The sequence below is a fragment of the Physeter macrocephalus genome, chromosome 5 (assembly GCF_002837175.3).
Source record: "Physeter macrocephalus isolate SW-GA chromosome 5, ASM283717v5, whole genome shotgun sequence".
Classification (NCBI taxonomy): domain Eukaryota; kingdom Metazoa; phylum Chordata; class Mammalia; order Artiodactyla; family Physeteridae; genus Physeter; species Physeter macrocephalus.
Genome location: NC_041218.1, coordinates 19,099,123 through 19,119,624, shown reverse-complemented (window position 1 = coordinate 19,119,624; position 20,502 = coordinate 19,099,123). Strand labels below are relative to the sequence as shown.

General features: G+C 40.9%; 1 protein-coding gene across 1 annotated transcript in view; it reads right to left on the bottom strand.

Moving 5' to 3' along the window:
• SLC35B4 (solute carrier family 35 member B4) overlaps positions 1-7,952 on the bottom strand; it is a 37,027-nt gene extending 29,075 nt beyond the window's left edge. The window contains exon 1 of the mRNA XM_024129736.3: positions 7,581-7,952. Within this exon, the coding sequence (XP_023985504.1) occupies positions 7,581-7,657 (77 nt within the window). The 5' untranslated portion in view covers positions 7,658-7,952. The remainder of the gene's footprint in view (positions 1-7,580) is intronic.
• Positions 7,953-20,502: the final 12,550 nt, after the last annotated feature.

Genomic DNA, 20,502 nt, shown 5'->3' with positions numbered 1-20,502 from the left:
CCCAAACTCATTCTATGAGGCCACCACCACCCTGATACCAAAACCAGACAAAGATACTACAAAAAAAAGAAAATTACAGACCAATATCACTGATGAATATAGATGCAAAAATCCTCAACAAAATACTAGCAAACAAAATCCAATAACACATTAAAAGGATCATATACCACGATCAAGTAGGATTTATCCCAGGGATGCAAGGAATCTTCATATAAGCAAATCAATCAATGTGATACACCATATTAACAAAATTGAAGAATAAAAACCATATGATCATCTCAATATATGCAGAAAAAGCTTCTGACAAAATTCAACAATGATTTATGATAAAAAGTCTCTAGAAAGGGGGCATAGAGGGAACCTACCTCAACATAATAAACGCCATATACGACAAAACCACAGTAAACATCACTCTCAATGGTGAACAACTGAAAGCATTTCCTCTAAGATCAGGAACGAGACAAGGATGTCCACTCTCACCACTATTATTCAACATAGTTTTGGAAGTCCTAGCCACGGCAATCAGAGAAGAAAAAGAAATAAAAGGAATACAAATTGGAAAAGAAGTAAAACTGTCACTGTTTGCAGATGACATGATACTACACAGAGAATCCTAAAAATGCCACCAGAAAACTACTAGAGCTAATCAGTGAATTTGGTAACGTTGCAGGATACAAAATTAATGCACAGAAATCTGTTGCATTCCTATACACTAATGATGAAAAATCTGAAAGAGAAATTATGGAAACACTCCCATTTACCATTGCAACAAAAAGAATAAAATACCTAGGAATAAACCTACCTAGGGAGACAAAAGACCTGTATGCAGAAAACTATAAGACACTGATGAAAGAAATTAAAGATGATACAAACAGATGGAGAGATATACCATGTTCTTGGATTGGAAGAATCAACATTGTGAAAATGACTCTACTACCCAAAGCAATCTACAGATTCAATGCAATCCCTATCAAACTACCAATGGCACTTTTTACAGAACTAGAAAAAAAAATTTCACAATTTGTATGGAAACACAAAAGACCCCGAATAGCCAAAGCAATCTTGAGAAAGAAAAATGGAACTGGAGGAATCAGGTTCCCTGACTTCAGATTATACTACAAGGCTACAGTAATCAAGACAGTATGGTACTGGCACAAAAACAGAAATATAGATCAATGGAACAGGATAGAAAGCCCAGAGATAAACCCACACACATATGGTCACCTTATCTTTGATAAAGGAGGGAAGGATATACAGTGGAGAAAAGACAGCCTCTTCAATAAGTGGTGCTGGGAAAACTGGACAGCTACATGTAAAAGTATGAAATTAGAACAATCCCTAACACCACACACAAGAATAAACTCAAAATGGGTTAAAGACCTAAATGTAAGGCCAGACACTATCAAACTCTTAGAGGAAAACATAGGCAGAACACTCTATGGCATAAATCACAGCAGGATCCTTTTGGACCCATCTCCTAGAGAAATGCAAATAAAAACAAAAAAAAACAAATGGGACCTAATGAAACTTAAAAGCTTTTGCACAGCAAAGGATACCATAAACAAGACCAAAAGACAACCCTCAGAACGAGAGAAAATATTTGCAAATGAAGCAACTGACAAAGGATTCATATCCAAAATTTAGAAGCCACACATGCAGCTCAATACCAAAAAACAGACAACCCAATCCAAAAATGGCCAGCAGAACTAAATAGACATATCTCCAAAGAAGAGACACAGATTGCCAACAAACACATGAGAGAAATGCTCAACATCATTAATCATTAGAGAAATGCCAACCCAAACTACAATGAGGTATCATCTCACACCGGTCAGAATGGCCATCATCAAAAACTCTAGAAACAATAAATGCTGTAGAGGGTGTGCAGAAAAGGGAACACTCTTGCACTGCTGGTGGGAATGTCAATTGATACAGCCACTATGGAGAACAGTATGGAGGTTCCTTAAAAAACTAAAAATAGAATTACCATATGATCCAGCAATCCCACTACTGGGCATATACCCAGAGAAAACCATAATTCAAAAAGACACATGCACCCCAATGTTCACTGCAGCACTATTTACAATAGCCAGGTCATGGAAGCAACCTAAATGCCCATCGACAGGTGAATGGATAAAGAAGATGTGGTACATATATACAATGGAATATTACTCAGCCATAAAAAGGAAGGAAATGAAGTCATTTGTTGAGACGTGGATGGATCTAGAGACTGTCATACAGAGTGAAATAAGTCAGAAAGAGAAAAACAAATATCGTATTTTAATGCATGTATGTGCAACCTAGAAAAATGGTACAGATGAACCGGTTTGCAGGGCAGAAGTTGAGACACTGATGTAGAGAACAAACATATGGACACCAAGGGGGGAAAGCCATGGGGGGATGGAGGTGGTGGTGTGCTGAACTGGGTGATTGGGATTGACATGTATACACTGATGTGTATAAAACTGATGACTGATAAGAACCTGCAGTACAAAAAACAAACAAACAAACAAAATTTCATACTATCACTATGCTGTTCAGACCTTCAGTATCATTTATCTAGACTGTGACCCACCCAAGAAGCCACCCAAGGTGTCTCATCCCCATCCTTCTCCCTGTTGCCAAATTAAATGTCCTAAAATGTAAAAGAAGCATTTTTAGAACTCTAATGGAAAACTGATGAACTCATAAAAGTGCTAACAAAAGATCAAGATAAAAAAAAAAATTAATTACATGTGACTGAGTGAACTGATGAGGATGATTAAAATTTTTGTGACTGTTTGAATAAAAAAGAAAATCCCACAAGGACTCAGAGGCAAAAAATATACAAATCAATTTTCACTGCAAAGGAAAGGAGCTGTTACAGTGGAGGATTCCTGGACTGAATGTCAATATTATGACATAGTATGAGTGTGTTTTGTGTTTGGTAATTGCAATCACTGTTGCTTTTGTTGTGGTCATCCATTTACAATGCTTGGTGTCCGTTTATTTATCTCTTGTAAAAATAAAATACAGTGTGTGTGTGTGAAAAAACAAAAAAAAGACACATGCACCCCTATGTTCATAGCAGCACTATTCACAATAACCAAAACATGGAAATAACCTAAGTGTCCATCAATGGATGAATGGATAAAGAAGATGTGATATTTACAATGGAATACTACTCAGCCATAACAAAGAATGAAATAATGCCATTTGCAGCAACATGGATACAACTAGAGATTATCATACTAAGTGAAGTAAGTCAGAAAGAGAAAGATAAATGCCATATGATATCACCTAAGTATGGAATCTAAAATATGGCATAAATGAACCTATCTATGAAACAGAAACAGACTCAGACATAGAGATCAGACTTGTGGTTGCCAAGGGGGGTAGGGAGGGATAAGGATGGACTGGGAGTTTGGGGTTGGTAGATGCAAGCTATTACATTTAGGATGGACAAACAACAAGGTCCTACTGTATAGCACAGGGAACTATATTCAATGTCTTGGGATAAACCATAATGGAAAAGAATATGAAAAAGAATGTCTATATGTGTACAACTGAGTCACTTTGCTGTACAGCAGAGATTGGCACAGCATTGTAAATCAACTATACTTAAATTTTTAAAAACATGTTAAAAATAAATAATTGAAATCAGGATCTTGAAGTGATAGCTACATCCCCATATTCATTGCAGCACTATTTGCAATACCTAGTAAAGATACAGAAACAACTGAAATGTCCGTGGACAGATGAATGCATACAGAAAATGCGGTATAAACATACAATAAATTATTCAGCCTTAAAAAAGAGGGAAATGACACCATTTGCAACGACATGGAAGGCATGCTAAATGAAGTCAGTCAGTCACAAAAGGACAAAAGGACTGCATGATTCCTCTTACGTGAAGCATCTAAAATAGTCAAACTTACAGAAGCAGACAATAGAATGGGGATTGCCAGGGTCAGGGAAGAAGGGAAAATGGGGACTTATTCAATGGGTATAAGTTTTCAGTTATACAAGGTGAATAAGTTCAAAAGATCTCTGAACATCGTAGTGCATATGGTTAACAATTCAGTAGTGCACACTTAAGAATTTGTTAAGAGGGTACATTTCATGCTCAGTGTTCTTACCATAAAAAAAAGGGAGCACAAGGAAATTTTGGAGGTGATGGATATGTTTATTACCTTGATTATGATGGTTTCATAGGTGTAAGCATGCTCATCAATTTGTATACATTAAATGTGTCCAATCTTTGTTTATGAATATACTTCAACAAAGGTATAAAAAAGTTAAAGCTGTTGAAAACATTTAAAAAATTAAAATAAAAAATAAAAGGCATCATAATAATTTTTAATTTTATCTTTATTTATGGAGGTAGCTATTATTATGCACATTTCATTGCTAAGACACTAAGGGCCAAATGGCACAGAATTAGGTAAGTCTCCCAGGGCCACCTGGCAAATAAATGGTGTTTGCAGACCTCCTTATTATTATCATTGTTATTATTATTATTTTTTTTATAATTCAGTGGGTTTTAGTATTATATTTAGAGTTGTGCAGCCATTACCATCATTTAATTTTAGGACACTTGCAAAAGAAATCCCATACCCATTAGGAATCACTCCCCATTTCCCCCTCCCCTTGACAATTCTAATCTACTTTGTCTCTGTTTCCATAGGATTTTTATATCCCCTAATGTACTCACATAATTCAATTTTTAAAAAAATCAACTTACAGAGCTTTTTAAGAACACAATGCTGTATAGCTACCTATGGAACTATTTATTTTAACTTGAATAATTCACTTTAAAACTTCAGAGTACAAACCTGGATCCTTTTCCCCTGAATTGCTTGTTTGCTTGAACTTTATTCCTCAGGTATTATAATCACTAACTGCAAACAGTTTCTCTTTGAATTCTCTTTGGCAAGAATCCAAGTTTTTACTTTTTTAAAAAAGAAGCAACTCTGAAGAGAAAGAATTAGGCAGATAGTTTATGGCTTCTGTATTTCTTTTTCTAGATTTAGAAAACTTCCTTATTTGATTCACCATTAGGCACTTGATGAAAAAATAAAATGCGAAAAAGAAAATGTTTCAGGTTGTTTTCCTGACATAAGACACCTCACCTAGTTAGTAAGCTGATGTGTATCTCTTTTCCAAGGTAGAATGTAAACCCTCTCAGAAGGGAGATCAAGGCACTCATTCATTACTTCACATCTGCCCTGTACACTGCATGGGCGCTTTATATTTTATTATAGGTCCCAATTATAAGTATGAAATCAGAAAGAAAAACCTAAATTTGTTCTCCAACTTGGGGGAAAACGGTTAAAAATGCTCACTTCTCCCTACAAGTCAGTTTAGCATTTCAATTCATACTTAGTGTTCCAGGAAGCTATATAAGAAGCACAGTTCCTGCTCTATAAAAATTTATTAGCGTTCCACTGTAATGTCCCAAGATAAAGTCACAAATTATGATAAAGCCAAATCTACAAAGAACCTTAAAAGACCATCTGGTCCAACCAACTCTTATTTTCTTGATCTGAAATATGATAAGTTGGAGTTGCCCAAGCAAATCAGGACAAAGCTGCTATTCAGTTTGGGGTACCACTCATTAAACTAACAAATGTACCCCTTACCACATTATGAAAACCCATTGCTGTATGCAAACATTCAGATGTACAAGAAAGATAAGGAATGATGGTTTTGGGGGGTTTTTTAAACAAATTATTCGAAGTATTCTAAATAGAAGATCCAATAATGCAGAAAAACATCCTGTAAAGTCAGATTTACCCACAACTTTTCAGGAACAGCTCATAAAACAGGGTATATGTATATTGAAACAAAAGTTGTTAGAAGGGACACCTATTACGAGCTTCAGACTTTGCACCTGCATCTCATTTAATCCTTCAAAACCCTGTGAGGCTGGCAGAGCCATCACCGCCCTTTCACAGCTAAGAGAACAGACTCAGGGAAACCAAGTAATTTAGCTAAGGGCTCACAACTGGTTAAAAAATAAATTTAAAAAGGCCCTCAGTTACTAACATAACATATTCTGATGTCATACAGCCTTTGGCAAGGTTTAATTCAATGGCATATTCAACACAAACATTACACTATTATTCTCTGACCTTCATTTCCATGGCTGGCCTGATTTTATCACATTTTTATATTTTTAAACCAATTTCCAAAGTGACCTTTCTTTGAAGTGTACCAGCTGACAGCTGGATACATTTTTTTTTCATTTTCACATCCCTCACCGCCTACTCCAGAGAATGACAAATGAAAGATTTTAATCAGCACTTTTTGCACATTAAAATTTCAAGCTCTGTAATCGCAAAAATTAATCCCACAAGAGTTTACCTTAAGCAAACTGGTTGCCTCAGAATGACTTAATCAATGTTATCATGAAAATAAAATATATTTCTAGCAGGCACCACAGGAGGAATTGGGTGACCAAAGCCTCAGGGCTGCTCAAGCTCAAAAATAACAGGAAAGTTGAAAAAGGTATTGGACTAGGAGTTTAGATTCCTGGATTCCACTTCTGGTTCTGCCACTTACAAGTAGTAAGAGACGACCTAACTTCCTGGGACATGTTTCACTTTCAGTAAAACAGAGAATATAATTCTTGACCTATCTTGTACACAAGATTGTTCTGATGGTCAATGGAGATAATGTACAGATTTTAAAACATGGTGCTAAACAGCACCATAGATATTATTTTATAGGTGGAAAAAGGAAGCCCAGAGAGGCTAAATAACTTGAAAACGTCACACAGCCAGGGGATGACAGAGCCAAAGACGGGAACCCCTGAGATTTTCAGTCCTGAGCTTTTAGAGTCCGCCTGTTGTCTTTTTCCTAACAGCTCCTACTCAATGAATTTTCCACATTATTACTTTGCGTGCCACCTCAATAAAACTACCCTGGTGTCCCTTTGGGAAAGTGTCATAACCATTCTTGATTTATAAAGCTACACCTCAAAATGCAAGCTTCCTGATTTAATATCTTAATGCTGGAAAGGCTATCCCCGGTCAATTGGACCGACCTTCTGCATAAGAATTCGTTCTACTACATCCGCAAGAGGCATGTTGGGCAAAGTACTCACAACCATCTCTAAGGCCAATAAAAGAACTTCTCTGCAGGCCACTTTAAAACAACTGAAACTTTCTTTGCAGCGTGTACCAAATCAGACTGCTTTTTAAGTCCAAGCTTTGCTCACGTCATATACATGGCATTAGCAGGATCGAGAAAAGAGCTGGAGGAGCCTTGGGTTCTGCCACGAGCTCCCTGCCGACCTTGGGAAAAAAACTCTCCAGGCTTTAATCCCTCAGAGTGTGAAAAGGGGGTGACGACAGCAAACACCCCCAGTGTTCCCCTCGAGGGATGCTGAGAAACTATTGGGTGGGAGAGCGGACCGTGCGCAGAATGACGGAGCAGCCGACTCAGCGGGGTCCCACGCAGCCCAGGGCAGACACTGGGCGCAGGCGGTCCCACCCCGGGCCCCGCCCGGCTCGCGAGGGGGCCGGCTCGCGGGGGGGACTGCGCGTGGGGGCGCCCCTCCTCCGGCTTCTTTAGTAAGACCGGCGGGGGTCACTCACCGGGCCAGGAGCTCTAGGAAGATCACGTTACTGCAGCAGCCTGCGAAAACCAGGCCCACCGCGAAGGCCGGGCGCATGGCCGGGGCAGGGTAAGGGGAGCAAGCGCGTAGAGGAAGCGCCCGCCTAGAATGCTACCCCAGGAAACCCGGCTGCCGCCTCGCCGCGGCACTGAACATCACCACCGTCCCGGAGTGCTGCTCTGCCGGGGCCGTCGCAGTCTCCCTCTTCCCGGCGGCCGCCACCAACGCTGCCGGCGAGGAGCTGTAGTTAGCCGTCAGCCGGAGCCCCATTCATCCGAAGGGGGTGTCCGAGTCCGGGCCAGACTACACTTCCCAGAATGCTGCGCGCCCCTAGGTCCGGCTGCGTCGTAACTCGCCTCTGCCCGGCAGCTCCACCGGAGAGGAGAGACAGGCGAGGTGCCCGTCATGCCTCGCGCGGTAGCAAGCCGCGGGGCTTGCTGGGAAGTGAAGTTCCAACGCTGTTAATGTTGTTTCTTAAGAGGCCGCCAAGGGCTCTGAAAGAGATTCGTCCAGCACTTTCACGGTAAACGCACAGCTGACGGCACTAGAGGTACACACCTGTGATTGCTTGATCGTTGGAAGTATTCTAGTATCTGAAAATTCAACTGAATTGGGAGAAAGTAGAAATTCTCTGAACTTCCTTCTCTCCCTTTTGAAAAGAACATTGGACTCGGGAAGTTCTGGGATTGAATCTTGGCTTAGCCACTAATCAGCTCAGCTATCTCAGGCAACTGCTTTCTCATCATAGGTAAAGATGGGAACAGTAATGCCCATCTTACCTGGCTGTTGTGAGGATTAAAAGCTATGCTCACCTGGGGATCTTGTTAAAATGCAGGTTCTGATTCACTAGACCTGCTGTGGGGCCTGAGGTTCTGCACTTCCAACAAGTTACCGGGTGTTGGTGATGCTACAGATCTGTCAACCACACTTTGAAGAGCACATGCCTATAAACCAGCTGACTCTGGAGACCTTTCCATCCCACCCGTGTCATTGGCTCAGGGACTCTGGGCCAGCCAACCAGCCATCCAGGCTCCTCTTTCCCTGTAGCCTACAGTCAGGCTCAAACAAACTAACTTGTCCTTCTCCTTCACTTTAACACTGGATATCTTTAAAGAGTAATCTATATTCACGGTCTCTGCTTTTTACTCTCATCGAAGCCAGGTTGTTGAAACTAGTCTCATTTAGAGCCCTAATGACCTCTCAGTTGTCCAAACCAAATACCACAGGCTCACCTTACCTGGTCTTGCCACGACTTTCGACAATGAAAGCTGAATCCTCTTGACATTCTCTTGTCCCTCCGCTTATCTGACTTATCTTTTTCAGTTTTCTTTCTGGGCTTTTCCTCCTCTGCCCACTGAGTTCTCCTAACAGAGCTCCATCATTTGATCCTCCTCTTGTTTCCCTGAACACTTTCTATTGGTGATCTCATCTCCATAACTTCAACCATCACCATATGCAACTGAGATCTTATGTGTATGTACAGCCCCAATCTCCTGTGTGCCTTAAATCAAAGTTTCCAGCTGCTTATTTGACATTTTCACCAGTAAATCCTTGTAAACCCCTCAACAACAGCATAGACACAGTTCATTATCTACCCTCCCCAATAGGGCCCTTATTTCTACTAAGGACATTATCCACCATCTGTTCTCTTTGGGCAAAAACCTAAAGGATATTCAGTCTTCCTTGCCTTCCCATCACACATTTATTTTATCTCTACATTCTGTCAATTCTGCCTCACAAGTATCTCTAGATTCCAGCCTCTCCTTTCAGTTTACATGGATGTCTACTTATCCTCCTAACATATCTTGGTGCCTTCAGCCTCTTCCCTCTTCAACTCATCCTCCATGCTGTCGCCACACTGTTTCCAAAAACAAACTCAAACTCTTTATGTCACACTGCTATTCCAAGATGTCTGTTCCAATTACTAGTACTGTGTAACAAACCACCCCAAAATGTGGTGATTCAAAATGTAGTATAGAACAAAAAGATGTTCTCTCTCTCACACAGTTCTGTATGTTGACAACATTCCACATACACCTAGTCCATACACCGTTCTCCATTGGAGTTTCGGATGCCATTGTGGTCAGATGCCAGCTAAGGCTGGAGCCTTCCGAAGGCGTGACTGGGCTGATGAATGGCTCTCTCCTCATGGCCTCTCTTAGGCTGTGTTTCCTCACAATATTGTGGACTCAGGTTAGCCAGACTTCTTACAAGATGACTAGCTCCCCCTAGAACAAGCGTTCCAAGAGATCAAGTCAAAAGCTGTAGTGGCCTCAGTGACAGTGACACACAGTGTCACTTGCACCAAATTCTATTGGTTCCATTGGCCAACCCAGATTCATTGTGGGAGGGGACTAGCAAAGGCATCATCTGTGTTGGGGGGAAGGGGCATCTTTGAAGACTAGCTATATACAATGTTTCTTGGCTCCTTGTGTGAAAGAAGGCATACAAACATGTCACCATCAAGCCTCAGTTTACGTTTGTTAATTTCCTCTCCTGCCATTCTTTCCAGTGCTACCTGGACTCCTGCCACATTAAATGCTCTGTTCTCTGAGTTTATAGTGACTTTCAAAATTCGCATCTGTGCACATGCTGTTCTGCTTGCTCTGAAAACCCTTTTCTTTTTGGCCATCTCCTGCTCATCCTTTTATGGCAATGGGGGACACAGGAGTGAGTAGATACTTCTACACTGTACAGGGGGAAGGTCCCTGCTCAGACATCACCTTTCTGTGTGTAGTTTTTCAAAGCACCATTCACAGTTCCCTCCTCTATATCTCTAGCACCCCATCTATACCTAAACCAGTCCATGAATCATGTTGTATTGTAGTTATACATGTTCGTGTTGGTCTCCCCCTTTAGACCATACCCCTTTGTGGACAGAAACCAAGAATAACTAATTCATCTCTAGATCCTTAGCATTATACATAGTGACTGGTATATAATATGTACATACGCTTTTTGTTGAATGAATGAATGAGTGAGCTTGACTTCATTATTTGAGTCAAATAATTCACACCTCATAAATTCAATAAATATATAATATTTTTCAGCTTGACTCATTTTTAAAATGTGCACATCAAAAACATACTGCTTGTGCTTACCTGGTGGCGCAGTGGTTGCGCGTCTGCCTGCCGATGCAGGGGACACGGGTTCGCGCCCCGGTCTGGGAGGATCCCACATGCCGCGGAGCGGCTGGGCCCGTGAGCCATGGCCGCTGAGCCTGCGCGTCCGGAGCCTGTGCTCCGCAACGGGAGGGGCCACAGCAGAGAGAGGCCCGCGTACCACAAAAAAAAAAAAAAAAAAAAAAAAATACTGCTCAATAATTTTCATAAACAATGATATATAACCAATACCCTGGCCAGGAAACAGAACATTACCAGCACCCCAAAAGATCACTGTGCCCCCTTCAAATCACTAATCCCCTCCAGGAACAACTCCGTTTTTTACTTTCTAGCAACAGAGATTAGTTTTGCCTGGTTTTAGACTTGACATAAATGGAATCATACAAAATATTTTCTTTTGTTTCTGCTTCTTTCACTCAACGATATGTTTGTCAGTTCATATGTGTTGTTGCATGTACTTGTAGTTCATTTATTCTCATTGCTGGATAACATTCCCTCGTATGAATGTACCACAATTTATCTCTTCTCCTGGTGATGGACATTTTGGGCATTATGAAGAGTGCAACTATGAAATTTCTTGTACATAACTTTTGGTGAACAGAAACACACATTTCTGTTGGATATCAGTGGATCAATCAAGGTCCTCAGTCAAGAAACAGAAATCATACAGTAACGAACAAGGAAAGTTTAATATAAAGAATTATTAACAGTAACAGAGGATTAGTTAACATAATGGGTTAAGAAACTCCCAAGATTATAGGACTAGTAACTACAACCTAGGAATGAAGCAGACCACTCAAGGAAGGAACAAATTTGGAAGAGGGCCTTCTCTCTTGCAAATTGAGACTCAGGCTTTACTGAAGAGAGCATGGCTATAGCCCACTAGCTAGCAGAGAAGTTCCATAAGGTGCTGATAAAACTAGCCATGAACCACCCTCTGGGGTCCGGCTGGGGCACCGGCCAAGCCATCGGGTGTTGTACTTTCCAGGAAGCTGGCTGGGGCTCTGGAGAACTTCCTGGTGACCACCTGGAAGGATACCACTGAATTCACTGAGGCGAGTGCCACAGGAGGTCCTATATGCTGCAGGAACAAGAAGAGAGGAAAAAGCACCAGAACCAGGAAGACAAGACCCCTCCTCCCGCAGTGTTCCTGCAGTGCCGTCATGACGAAGGTCCACACTGTGCCACCTGGCAGAGGGGAAATGTCCAGAGGATCCAGCTCCAGCATCACAAGCAGGGCCGTGAGGGGTGGATTTTGAGCTGGGAGGCTGTAAATCGACAACTGAGACTCCCATGGGGTGGCGGGCGGGGGGGGTGTTAGGGTCATTTCAACTTCCATATTTTAATTGTTTCATCGTAAAACCAAAGTTACAAAGTGCAGGCAAGGCTTCATCTCCCAGGCTTTTTTCTGCTTTCCCCTCTGAGTTCAAAATTCTAGCATCTTTGAATGAATAGCGACATCTTAGACAACAGCTGGGCTCAACGTGTTTAAACCTTCGCACAGGCCGCTGAGCCTGCGCGTCCGGAGCCTGTGCTCCGCAACGGGAGAGGCCACAACAGAGGGAGGCCCGCGTACCACACACACACACACACACACACAAAAAAAAAAAACCTTCGCACAATCCGCTTCCCTTGTGCGGAAGGACCTATTGCTTTAGTAATGTTCATCATCTTTGCTCCTGTGTTGTCAGCAGGAAAAAGCTGTCAAGGTTGTCTTAAAAGCCATTTTTGCTTCTAGCTCCAGCCACTCAGACATATTTTGAATCATTTATTAAATCCACTTAACCAAGTTGTTGACAAAAAATTAAGTAAGATGACTCCTGTGGGATACTGCTTGACAAGTGTCCTCAAGTTGACAATCCTACAGAGATCTGTCACTTGATTTAAAAAAAAACGTTTTCATATCTATTATGTGAGGATGATTTTCTCCTCTATCACATAAATCTTGAGATGCTTGGGGCTGTACATGGGGAAGGCACACTATAAATATACGTGAGGTGTTATTTATAAAGTCAAATATTTTTGTTACTTGTTTCATAGGTCAGATTCAAGCAATGCCCCAGTGTGTTGATAGATTTATGCAATCTAGCTTCTTCAAGGATGTTATTCAAAGACAGATGACCTTTTTCAGAGTACTGTCGTTAAGGCACATGGAGTTTTGGCCAGGAAGGAAACTTTCTTGACCAGGATGTTAGTGGTATGAGGTCAAGGACTTTGTCTTATTAGCCACGGTACCCTCTATATCTCTATGGCATTTGGCTCATAACAGATGCTCACTGAGTTTGGATGGAAGGTAGAAAGGAAGGAAGAAAGGAATGGAGGGATAGAGTGAGGAAGAGAGAGAGGGAGAGAGCGAGGGAGAATGAAGGACCTTTAGGAAAACCAGCTCCTATTTAAGAAACTCATATGCAAAACAGGTGAGGGGTTGAAAATGGTACCTGCTATGGTAGAAACTACTAAGCAGGTTAAACACCTGAAGAAATAATCCTGAGTGCTCAGGGCTATGGGCGAGATCCTGATGGCAAGAACTATGTCTACTTGAACTGTGTGCCTCCCAGTTTTCCCCTTCATTGTTGCTGAATTGATGTTTGTTAAATTGTATTATTGAATTGAGGTGGCAAATCTCACTAGGAGGAAATGATACTGTTAAACCACTTTTAGGAAAAAAATGATGTCAGAGAATCAAGTGTTTGCATCAGGTATGACGTGTCTCTAAGTTACTTACTATGCTTCCACCTTCCCCAACCCTAGGATAACTGATAATATTTTAAGAGAATAAAACCAACCCATGGGGTCATTTCATTTTGATTTTTCTACCCTGGTTCCATCACCTTTTCCCCATCTCAGGCATTAAGCTATGTTACTAACCCACCTGCTGAAACACACTTTGATCTGCTATTCCCCATGGGGGAACATAGCACATCACAGTGACTGTTTCAGTTTCTAAATGCTTCTGCACAGAGCCCATCTACCCCTCCATGAATTATGTGAGGTAGATGAGGATTATTATTCCTACGAGAAAATCTGAGGGTCAAAATGTTTAAATATATTTGCTAAGGCTCACAAATTTGAATGCGTGTGGGACTAGGCAGGTGAGGTCAACATGAAACTGATTTTCAAGGTAAATGGTGAAACTGACTGCAGAACGAATTGAGTTTTTTTGGGAATCGGAAGGTGTAATCCGTGTCTGCGTACATTCAAATTCAAATTTTTTTAATTTTATTTTTTAACTGTGGTAACATGTATATTACAAACAGTTTACCATCTTAACTGTTTTAAAGTGCACAGTTCCCTGGTATTAAATACATTTACATTGTTGTGCAACTATCACCACCATCATCCCCAGAACTTTTTGCATCTTGCAAAAATGAAACTCTGTAGCCATTAAACAATCATTCAGCCTTACTTCCTCCCCCCGCCCCCCGCAGCCCCTGGCAACCACCATTCTAGTTTCTGCTTCTATGAATTTGACTACTCTTAGGTACTTCATGGAAATAGAATCACACAGTATTTATCTTTTTATGACAGGCTTATTTCACTTAGCATAATGTCCTCAAGCTTCATCCATGTTGTAGCAGGTGTCAGAATTTCCTTCTCTTTTAAGGGTGAATAATATTCCACTGTCTGTATACACCACAATTTGTTTATCCATTCATTAATTGATGGACACTTGAGTTGCTTCCATCTTTTAGCTGTTGTCAGTAATGCTGCTATGAACGTGGGTGTACAAATTTTTCTTTGAGACCCTGCTTTCAGCTCTTTTGGGAGTACACTCAGAAGTGGAATTGCTGGGTCGGATGGTAATTCTATCCTTAATTTTTTAAGAAACCATCATACTATTTTCCACAGCAGCTACATCATTTTCTATTTCTACCAACAGCGCACAAAGATTCCCTGTTTTCTGTCTCCTCGCCCACACTTACTTTCTGGTTTCTTTCCTTTTCTTTTTTTCTTTAAAAATAGTAGCCATCCTAGTGGGTGTGAGGTGGTATCTCATGGTGGTTTTGATTTGCAAGTCTCTAATGATTAGTGACACTGAGCATCTTTTCGTGTGCTCACGAGCCATTTGTATGTCTGCTTTGGAGAAAGGTGCATTCAAGACCTTCGAATTCACATTTTTAAAGCATGGAATTTTGAGCCAGGTTCTTTCTGCGGGCTGATGGCTTCTGACCCCGGATCACGCCCTAAGCAAGAGAGCCAGGACGAGAAGGAGGCAGTCCTTGCCCAGCCCGCATCTGGCACCTACTCAATCTGCTCCACCATCTCACCCAAACAGGTTCCCTTTGCGATTGCTGACACTTCTTACTTTTTCTTCATTAAAAAAATTTTTTGGTAGATTTATTTTTGAATTTGTAACACATGCACATAGTACAGAATTCAAAAGGCACAAAGGATACCAGTGTAAGACAATTTCCTTACCTTTCCTGAACCTCTGTCACCCAGCACCCCTACTTTGAGGTTACCATTGTCACTAATGTTTTGTGCATTCTTCCATTTACTACAAAATATGTAGGTTTTATCTCACTCAGATACTATTTTTTTTCTTTAATAATACATCTTGGAGAACATTCCATTTTAGTGTTGTGTTGTTCTTTTTAATGACTGCATAATATTCTATTTATGGATGTGCTGTCTTTTATTTCACCAGTTCCCTGTTGTTGGATCTTTAGGTTGTTTCCAATATTTTGCTCTAACAAACAGCACTTCACTGAATATCAGTGGCATGTATTTTTGAGTAAACTGAAGAAGTGGGGGCTTCCCTGGTGGCGCAGTGGTTAAGAATCCTCCTGCCAATGCAGGGGACACAGGTTTGAGCCCTGGTCCGGGAAGATCCCACATGCCGTGGAGCAACTAAAACCTGTGCACCACAACTACTGAGCCTGCGCTCTAGAGCCCGCGAGCCACAACTACTGAGCCCACACGCCACAACTACTGAAGCCCGCGCGCCTAGAGCCTGTGCTCCACAACAAGAGAAGCCCCCGCAATGAGAAGTCAGCACACCGCAATGAAGAGTAGCCCCCGCTCACCGCAGCAAGAGAAAGCCCACGCGCAGCAATGAAGACCCAATGCAGCCATAAATAAATAAATAAAAACTGAAGAAGTGGACAATTGGTCATGACCTAGTTATGAAACATAGTCCAGTTAACTGACTGACTCATGTCATGTTTCAGATTCATGTTTTAGATTGGTAGGATTAACAGTACCAAGCTTTTTCAATGCAGCATTATTTACAATAGTCAAGATATGGAAATAACCTAAATTCCCATCAATGGATGAAAGAAGATGTGTTATACACACACACACACACACACACACACACACACACACACACACAATGGAACACTACTCAGCCGTAAAAGAGAATGAGTTCTTGCCATTTTCAACAACATAGATGGACCTTGAGGGTATTATGCTAAGTGAAATAAGTCAGAGAAAGACAAATACTACATGATTTCACTTACATGTGGAATCTAAAAAAACAAAGTGAAGAAACATACAAAACCAAACCAAACCAAACCCAGACTCATAGGTACAGAGAACAGATTGGTGGTTTCTAGAGGGGAGGGAAGTTGGGAGGGTGGTGCAAAATGGGTGAAGGGAATCAAAAAGTACAAGCTTCCAGTTTTAAAATAAATGTCATGGGGATATACAGTACAGCATGGGAAATATAGTCAGTAATATTGTAGTAACTTTGTATGATGACATGTGGCAATTAGACTTATTATGGTGATCATTTCTCAATGTATACAAATGAATCACTATGTTGCACACCTGACACTAATGTAACATTTTATGTCAATTGTACATCAATAAAAACAAAACAGAACTCCAGGATCCAACCCTCAATTTGCATATTCACCTCACCCACCTTACTATATTTAAAACAGTTATTTCATTCATTGTGAATTTTTCTGCATTGATTTTGATTTTTTGAAATATTGCATTAAAATATTATTTTTTACCACAAGAAAAAAATTGAAAAAAAAATATAGTGCCAAGCTTTCACAGGACTCCCATACCAAAGGATACTTCTTCCTAAACCCTTTCCCATAACCAGATGGTGAAAAAAACAAAAACAAAGTAGATATTTTATCTAATATTTATATACAAGACAAAATAATACATAGTATGCTTCATACATTGTCTTTAAAACTATGGCCTAACAATAATTCCTCATAGGTATAATATCACTAGGAAATAAATGTTAGTGCCACAGGGCAAAATTCCAGCTAAGCAAATTTCCAGATAATGCATCAATTTTAGAACTGAAAATTGTACTGAAATAATTTTTAATGGAAATCTTCATGTTATTCCCTGCTTTATCACATTTAATGCAGGGAACATTGACTGTCCTTATCTTGTGCACTGAACATTGTGGTTTTGAGCATCCATTATTGCAGTGTGGTGATTCTTACTGAGTCACTGGATGAACCACGGCCTCTTGAGCTCCCTGATACTAAATGGCCTCCGATTTTCTCCAGGAAACGAACTCTGCCCGATGAAGGCTGATCGATGCTCCTCCGGCGCCCTCTAGTGTCCTGTGCTCACCCCGGTCTATCGCTTAACACTATTGAAATTGTTTCCTTGCCTGTCTTCCCGCGCCACACCGCAAGCTCTGTGAGGCAAGTATGAGGTTCTTGCCACTTTTGTGCACCCAGATCTCAACAATAGTGCCTCGCCAACAATAGTCACCCATAAATATTTGTTGAGTGAATGAATTATTGAAAAAATGAATGAAGGAGTGAGTGAATAGATTCCTGTATTCCTTTTTTGAGTTCTCCTCTCTGCTTTTTATGGTTTTAATTTGATCTTCTTTTGCACTGTTGCTCTGTATACATTAAGCTACATTAAGCACGTTGGCCTTTAGCCACTGTCCCTTCCAACTCTCTAACCTAAGAAACCCGACTGACTGACCACGTGATTGGGTTTAAAAACAAGTTAGGAATAGAGAGCTCTGCATGATTCAAGTTTATAGCTTTAGCGCATAATCTTTCTAACAGGTGTTTTGGGAATTTAAAGACATATTTTGTTTTCCTTCTGGTTCTTGGGTTCCGAATAGAGTTGTCAGTCAGCTGACTGCTGGGTTAGAAAGCTATTGTTGTTTTGTAAGTCTACAAAAATTCAGTAGGCGTTGGGTTATGTGGTCAACACAATGTTAGGAATTATGGGATTATACATCACAAGGCTTGCCCATGGTAAGAGCTTCATACGGATCTGTTGATGGATAAAGGAAAAGTGCAGAGAATGGGTCTGCTGCCCTCAATAATAATAGCTAACATATGGAGAACTTACTGAATGCCGGGCACCTTTCCCAAATTATCTCATTTAATCTTCATAAAAATCCAGTGAGATAGGCATAGGCACTATTATGATCTCCACTTCCTAGGGAAAGCAACTGAGGCTTAGAGAGATTAAGAAATATTTCTAAGGTGATATAAAGTTGTGCACTTGGTTAACACCCAGATCTGTCTGATACTAGAGACCAGAGTTTTAACTGCTCTGCTCCAGTGACCCACGAGGCTTTCAGTTTCATCAGAGAGACAAGATAAACACACATGAAACCACCAAGGCATCTCAGAACACGCCAGATATCACCCAGCCCCTGGTACCTCTCCTCTGCTCATCTACCGCTCTTCCCAGTGCATCTGTTCTCCAGCCACTCTGGGCTCCTTGCTCTTTTTGCAGGATGCTGAGCACATTCCTGCCCCAGGGCCTTTGCACTCGCTATTCCTTCTGCCTGGAACACTCTTCCCCCAGGTACATCCATGGCTTTCTACCTCATTTTATTCGGTTTTGTGCTTCAATGATACTTCCTCAGACATTCTGACATTCTATCTGGCCGTGCCCTGCTCTATTTTTTTTACCATTACATAACATGATGGTAATTACCTTTTTATAGATTTATTTTTTATTTTCTCTGTCTTCCACTAGATAGCAGACTCCAGGAAGCCAGGGACTTTGTGTACACCTCCAGCAATGAGAACAGGGCCTGGTACATAGTAGCACTTAATATACCTGTCATATGAATGAAGATCATTAAGATAATTATCCTTTAAGATAATTGGCAAGTATTAAACAGCAGTTCTGTGCCAGGTATTTTGCCAGATGTTTTATGTCATAGCATCTCACATATTACTTTGTCACATCCCTATGAGAGAGGTATATTATTTTCTTCTCACTTTATTTTTTTTTAACATCTTCATTGGAGTATAACTGCTTTACAATGTTGTGTTAGTTTCTGCTGTATAACAAAGTGAATCAGCTATATGTATACATATATCCCCATATCTCCTCCCTCTTGAGGCTCCCTCCCACCCTCCCTATCCCAACCCTCTAGGTGGTCACCAAGCACTGAGCTGATCTCCCTGTGCTATGCAGCTGCTTCCCACTAGCTATTTTACATTTGGTAGTGGATATATGTCCATGTCACTCTCTCACTTTGTCCCAGCTTACCCTTCCCCCTCCCTGTGTCCTCAAGTCCATTCTCTATGTCTGCATCTTTATTCCTGTCCTGCCCCAGGTTCATCAGAACCATTTTTTAAAAATATTCCATATATATGTGTTAGCATATGATATTTGTTTTTCTCTTTCTAACTTACTTCACTCTGTATGACACACTCCATCCACCTCACTACAAAGAGTTCAATTTCATTTCTTTTTATGGCTGAGTAATATTCCATTGTATATGCGCCACATCTTCTTTATCCATTTATCTGTCGATGGACACTTAGGTTGGTTTCATATCCTGGCTATTGTAAATAGAGCTGCAATGAACATTGTGATACACGACTCTTTTTGAATTACGGTTTTCTCAGGGTATATGCCCAGTAGTGGGATTGCTGGGTCGTATGGTAGTTCTATTTTTAGTTTTTTAAGGAACCTCCGTACTGTTCTCCATAGAGGCTGTATCAATTTACATTCCCACCAACAGTGCAAGAGGGTTCCCTTTTCTCCACACCCTCTCCAGTATTTGTTGTTTGTAGATGTTTTGATGATGGCCATTCTGACTGGTATGAGGTGTTACCTCATTGTAGTTTTGATTTGCATTTCTCTAATGATTAGTGATGTTGAGCATCCTTTTATGTGTTTGTTGGCAATATGTATGTCTTCTTTGGAGAAATGTCTATTTAGGTCTTCTGCCCATTTTTGGATTGGGCTGTATGTTTTTTTGATATTGAGCTGCATGAGCGGCTTGTATATTTTGGAAATTAATCCTTTGTCAGTTGCTTCGTTTGCAAATATTTTCTCCCATTCTGAGGGCTGTCTTTTAGTCTTGTTGATGGTTTCCTTTGTTGTGCAAAAAGCTTTTAAGTTTCATTAGGTCCCATTTGTTTATTTTTGTTTTTACTTCCATTTCTCTAGGAGGTGGGTCAAAAAGGATCCTGCTGTGATTTATGTCATAGAGTGTTCTGCCTATGTTTTCTTCTAAAAGTTTTATTGTGTCTGGCCTTACATTTAGGTCTTTATTCCATTTTGAGTTTATTTTTGTGTATGGTGTTAGGGAGTGTTCTAATTTCATTCTTTTACATGTAGCTGTCTGATTTTCCCAGCACCACTTATTGAAGAGACTGTCTTTTCTCTATTGTATATTCTTGCCTCTGTTATCAAAGATAAGGTGACCTGGGGGCTTCCCTGGTGGTGCAGTGGTTGAGAGTCCACCTGCCGATGCAGGGGACACGGTTTTGTGCCCCGGTCCGGGAGGATCCCACATGCCGCGGAGCGGCTGGGCCCGTGAGCCATGGCCGCTGAGCCTACGCGTCCGGAGCCTGTGCTCCGCAA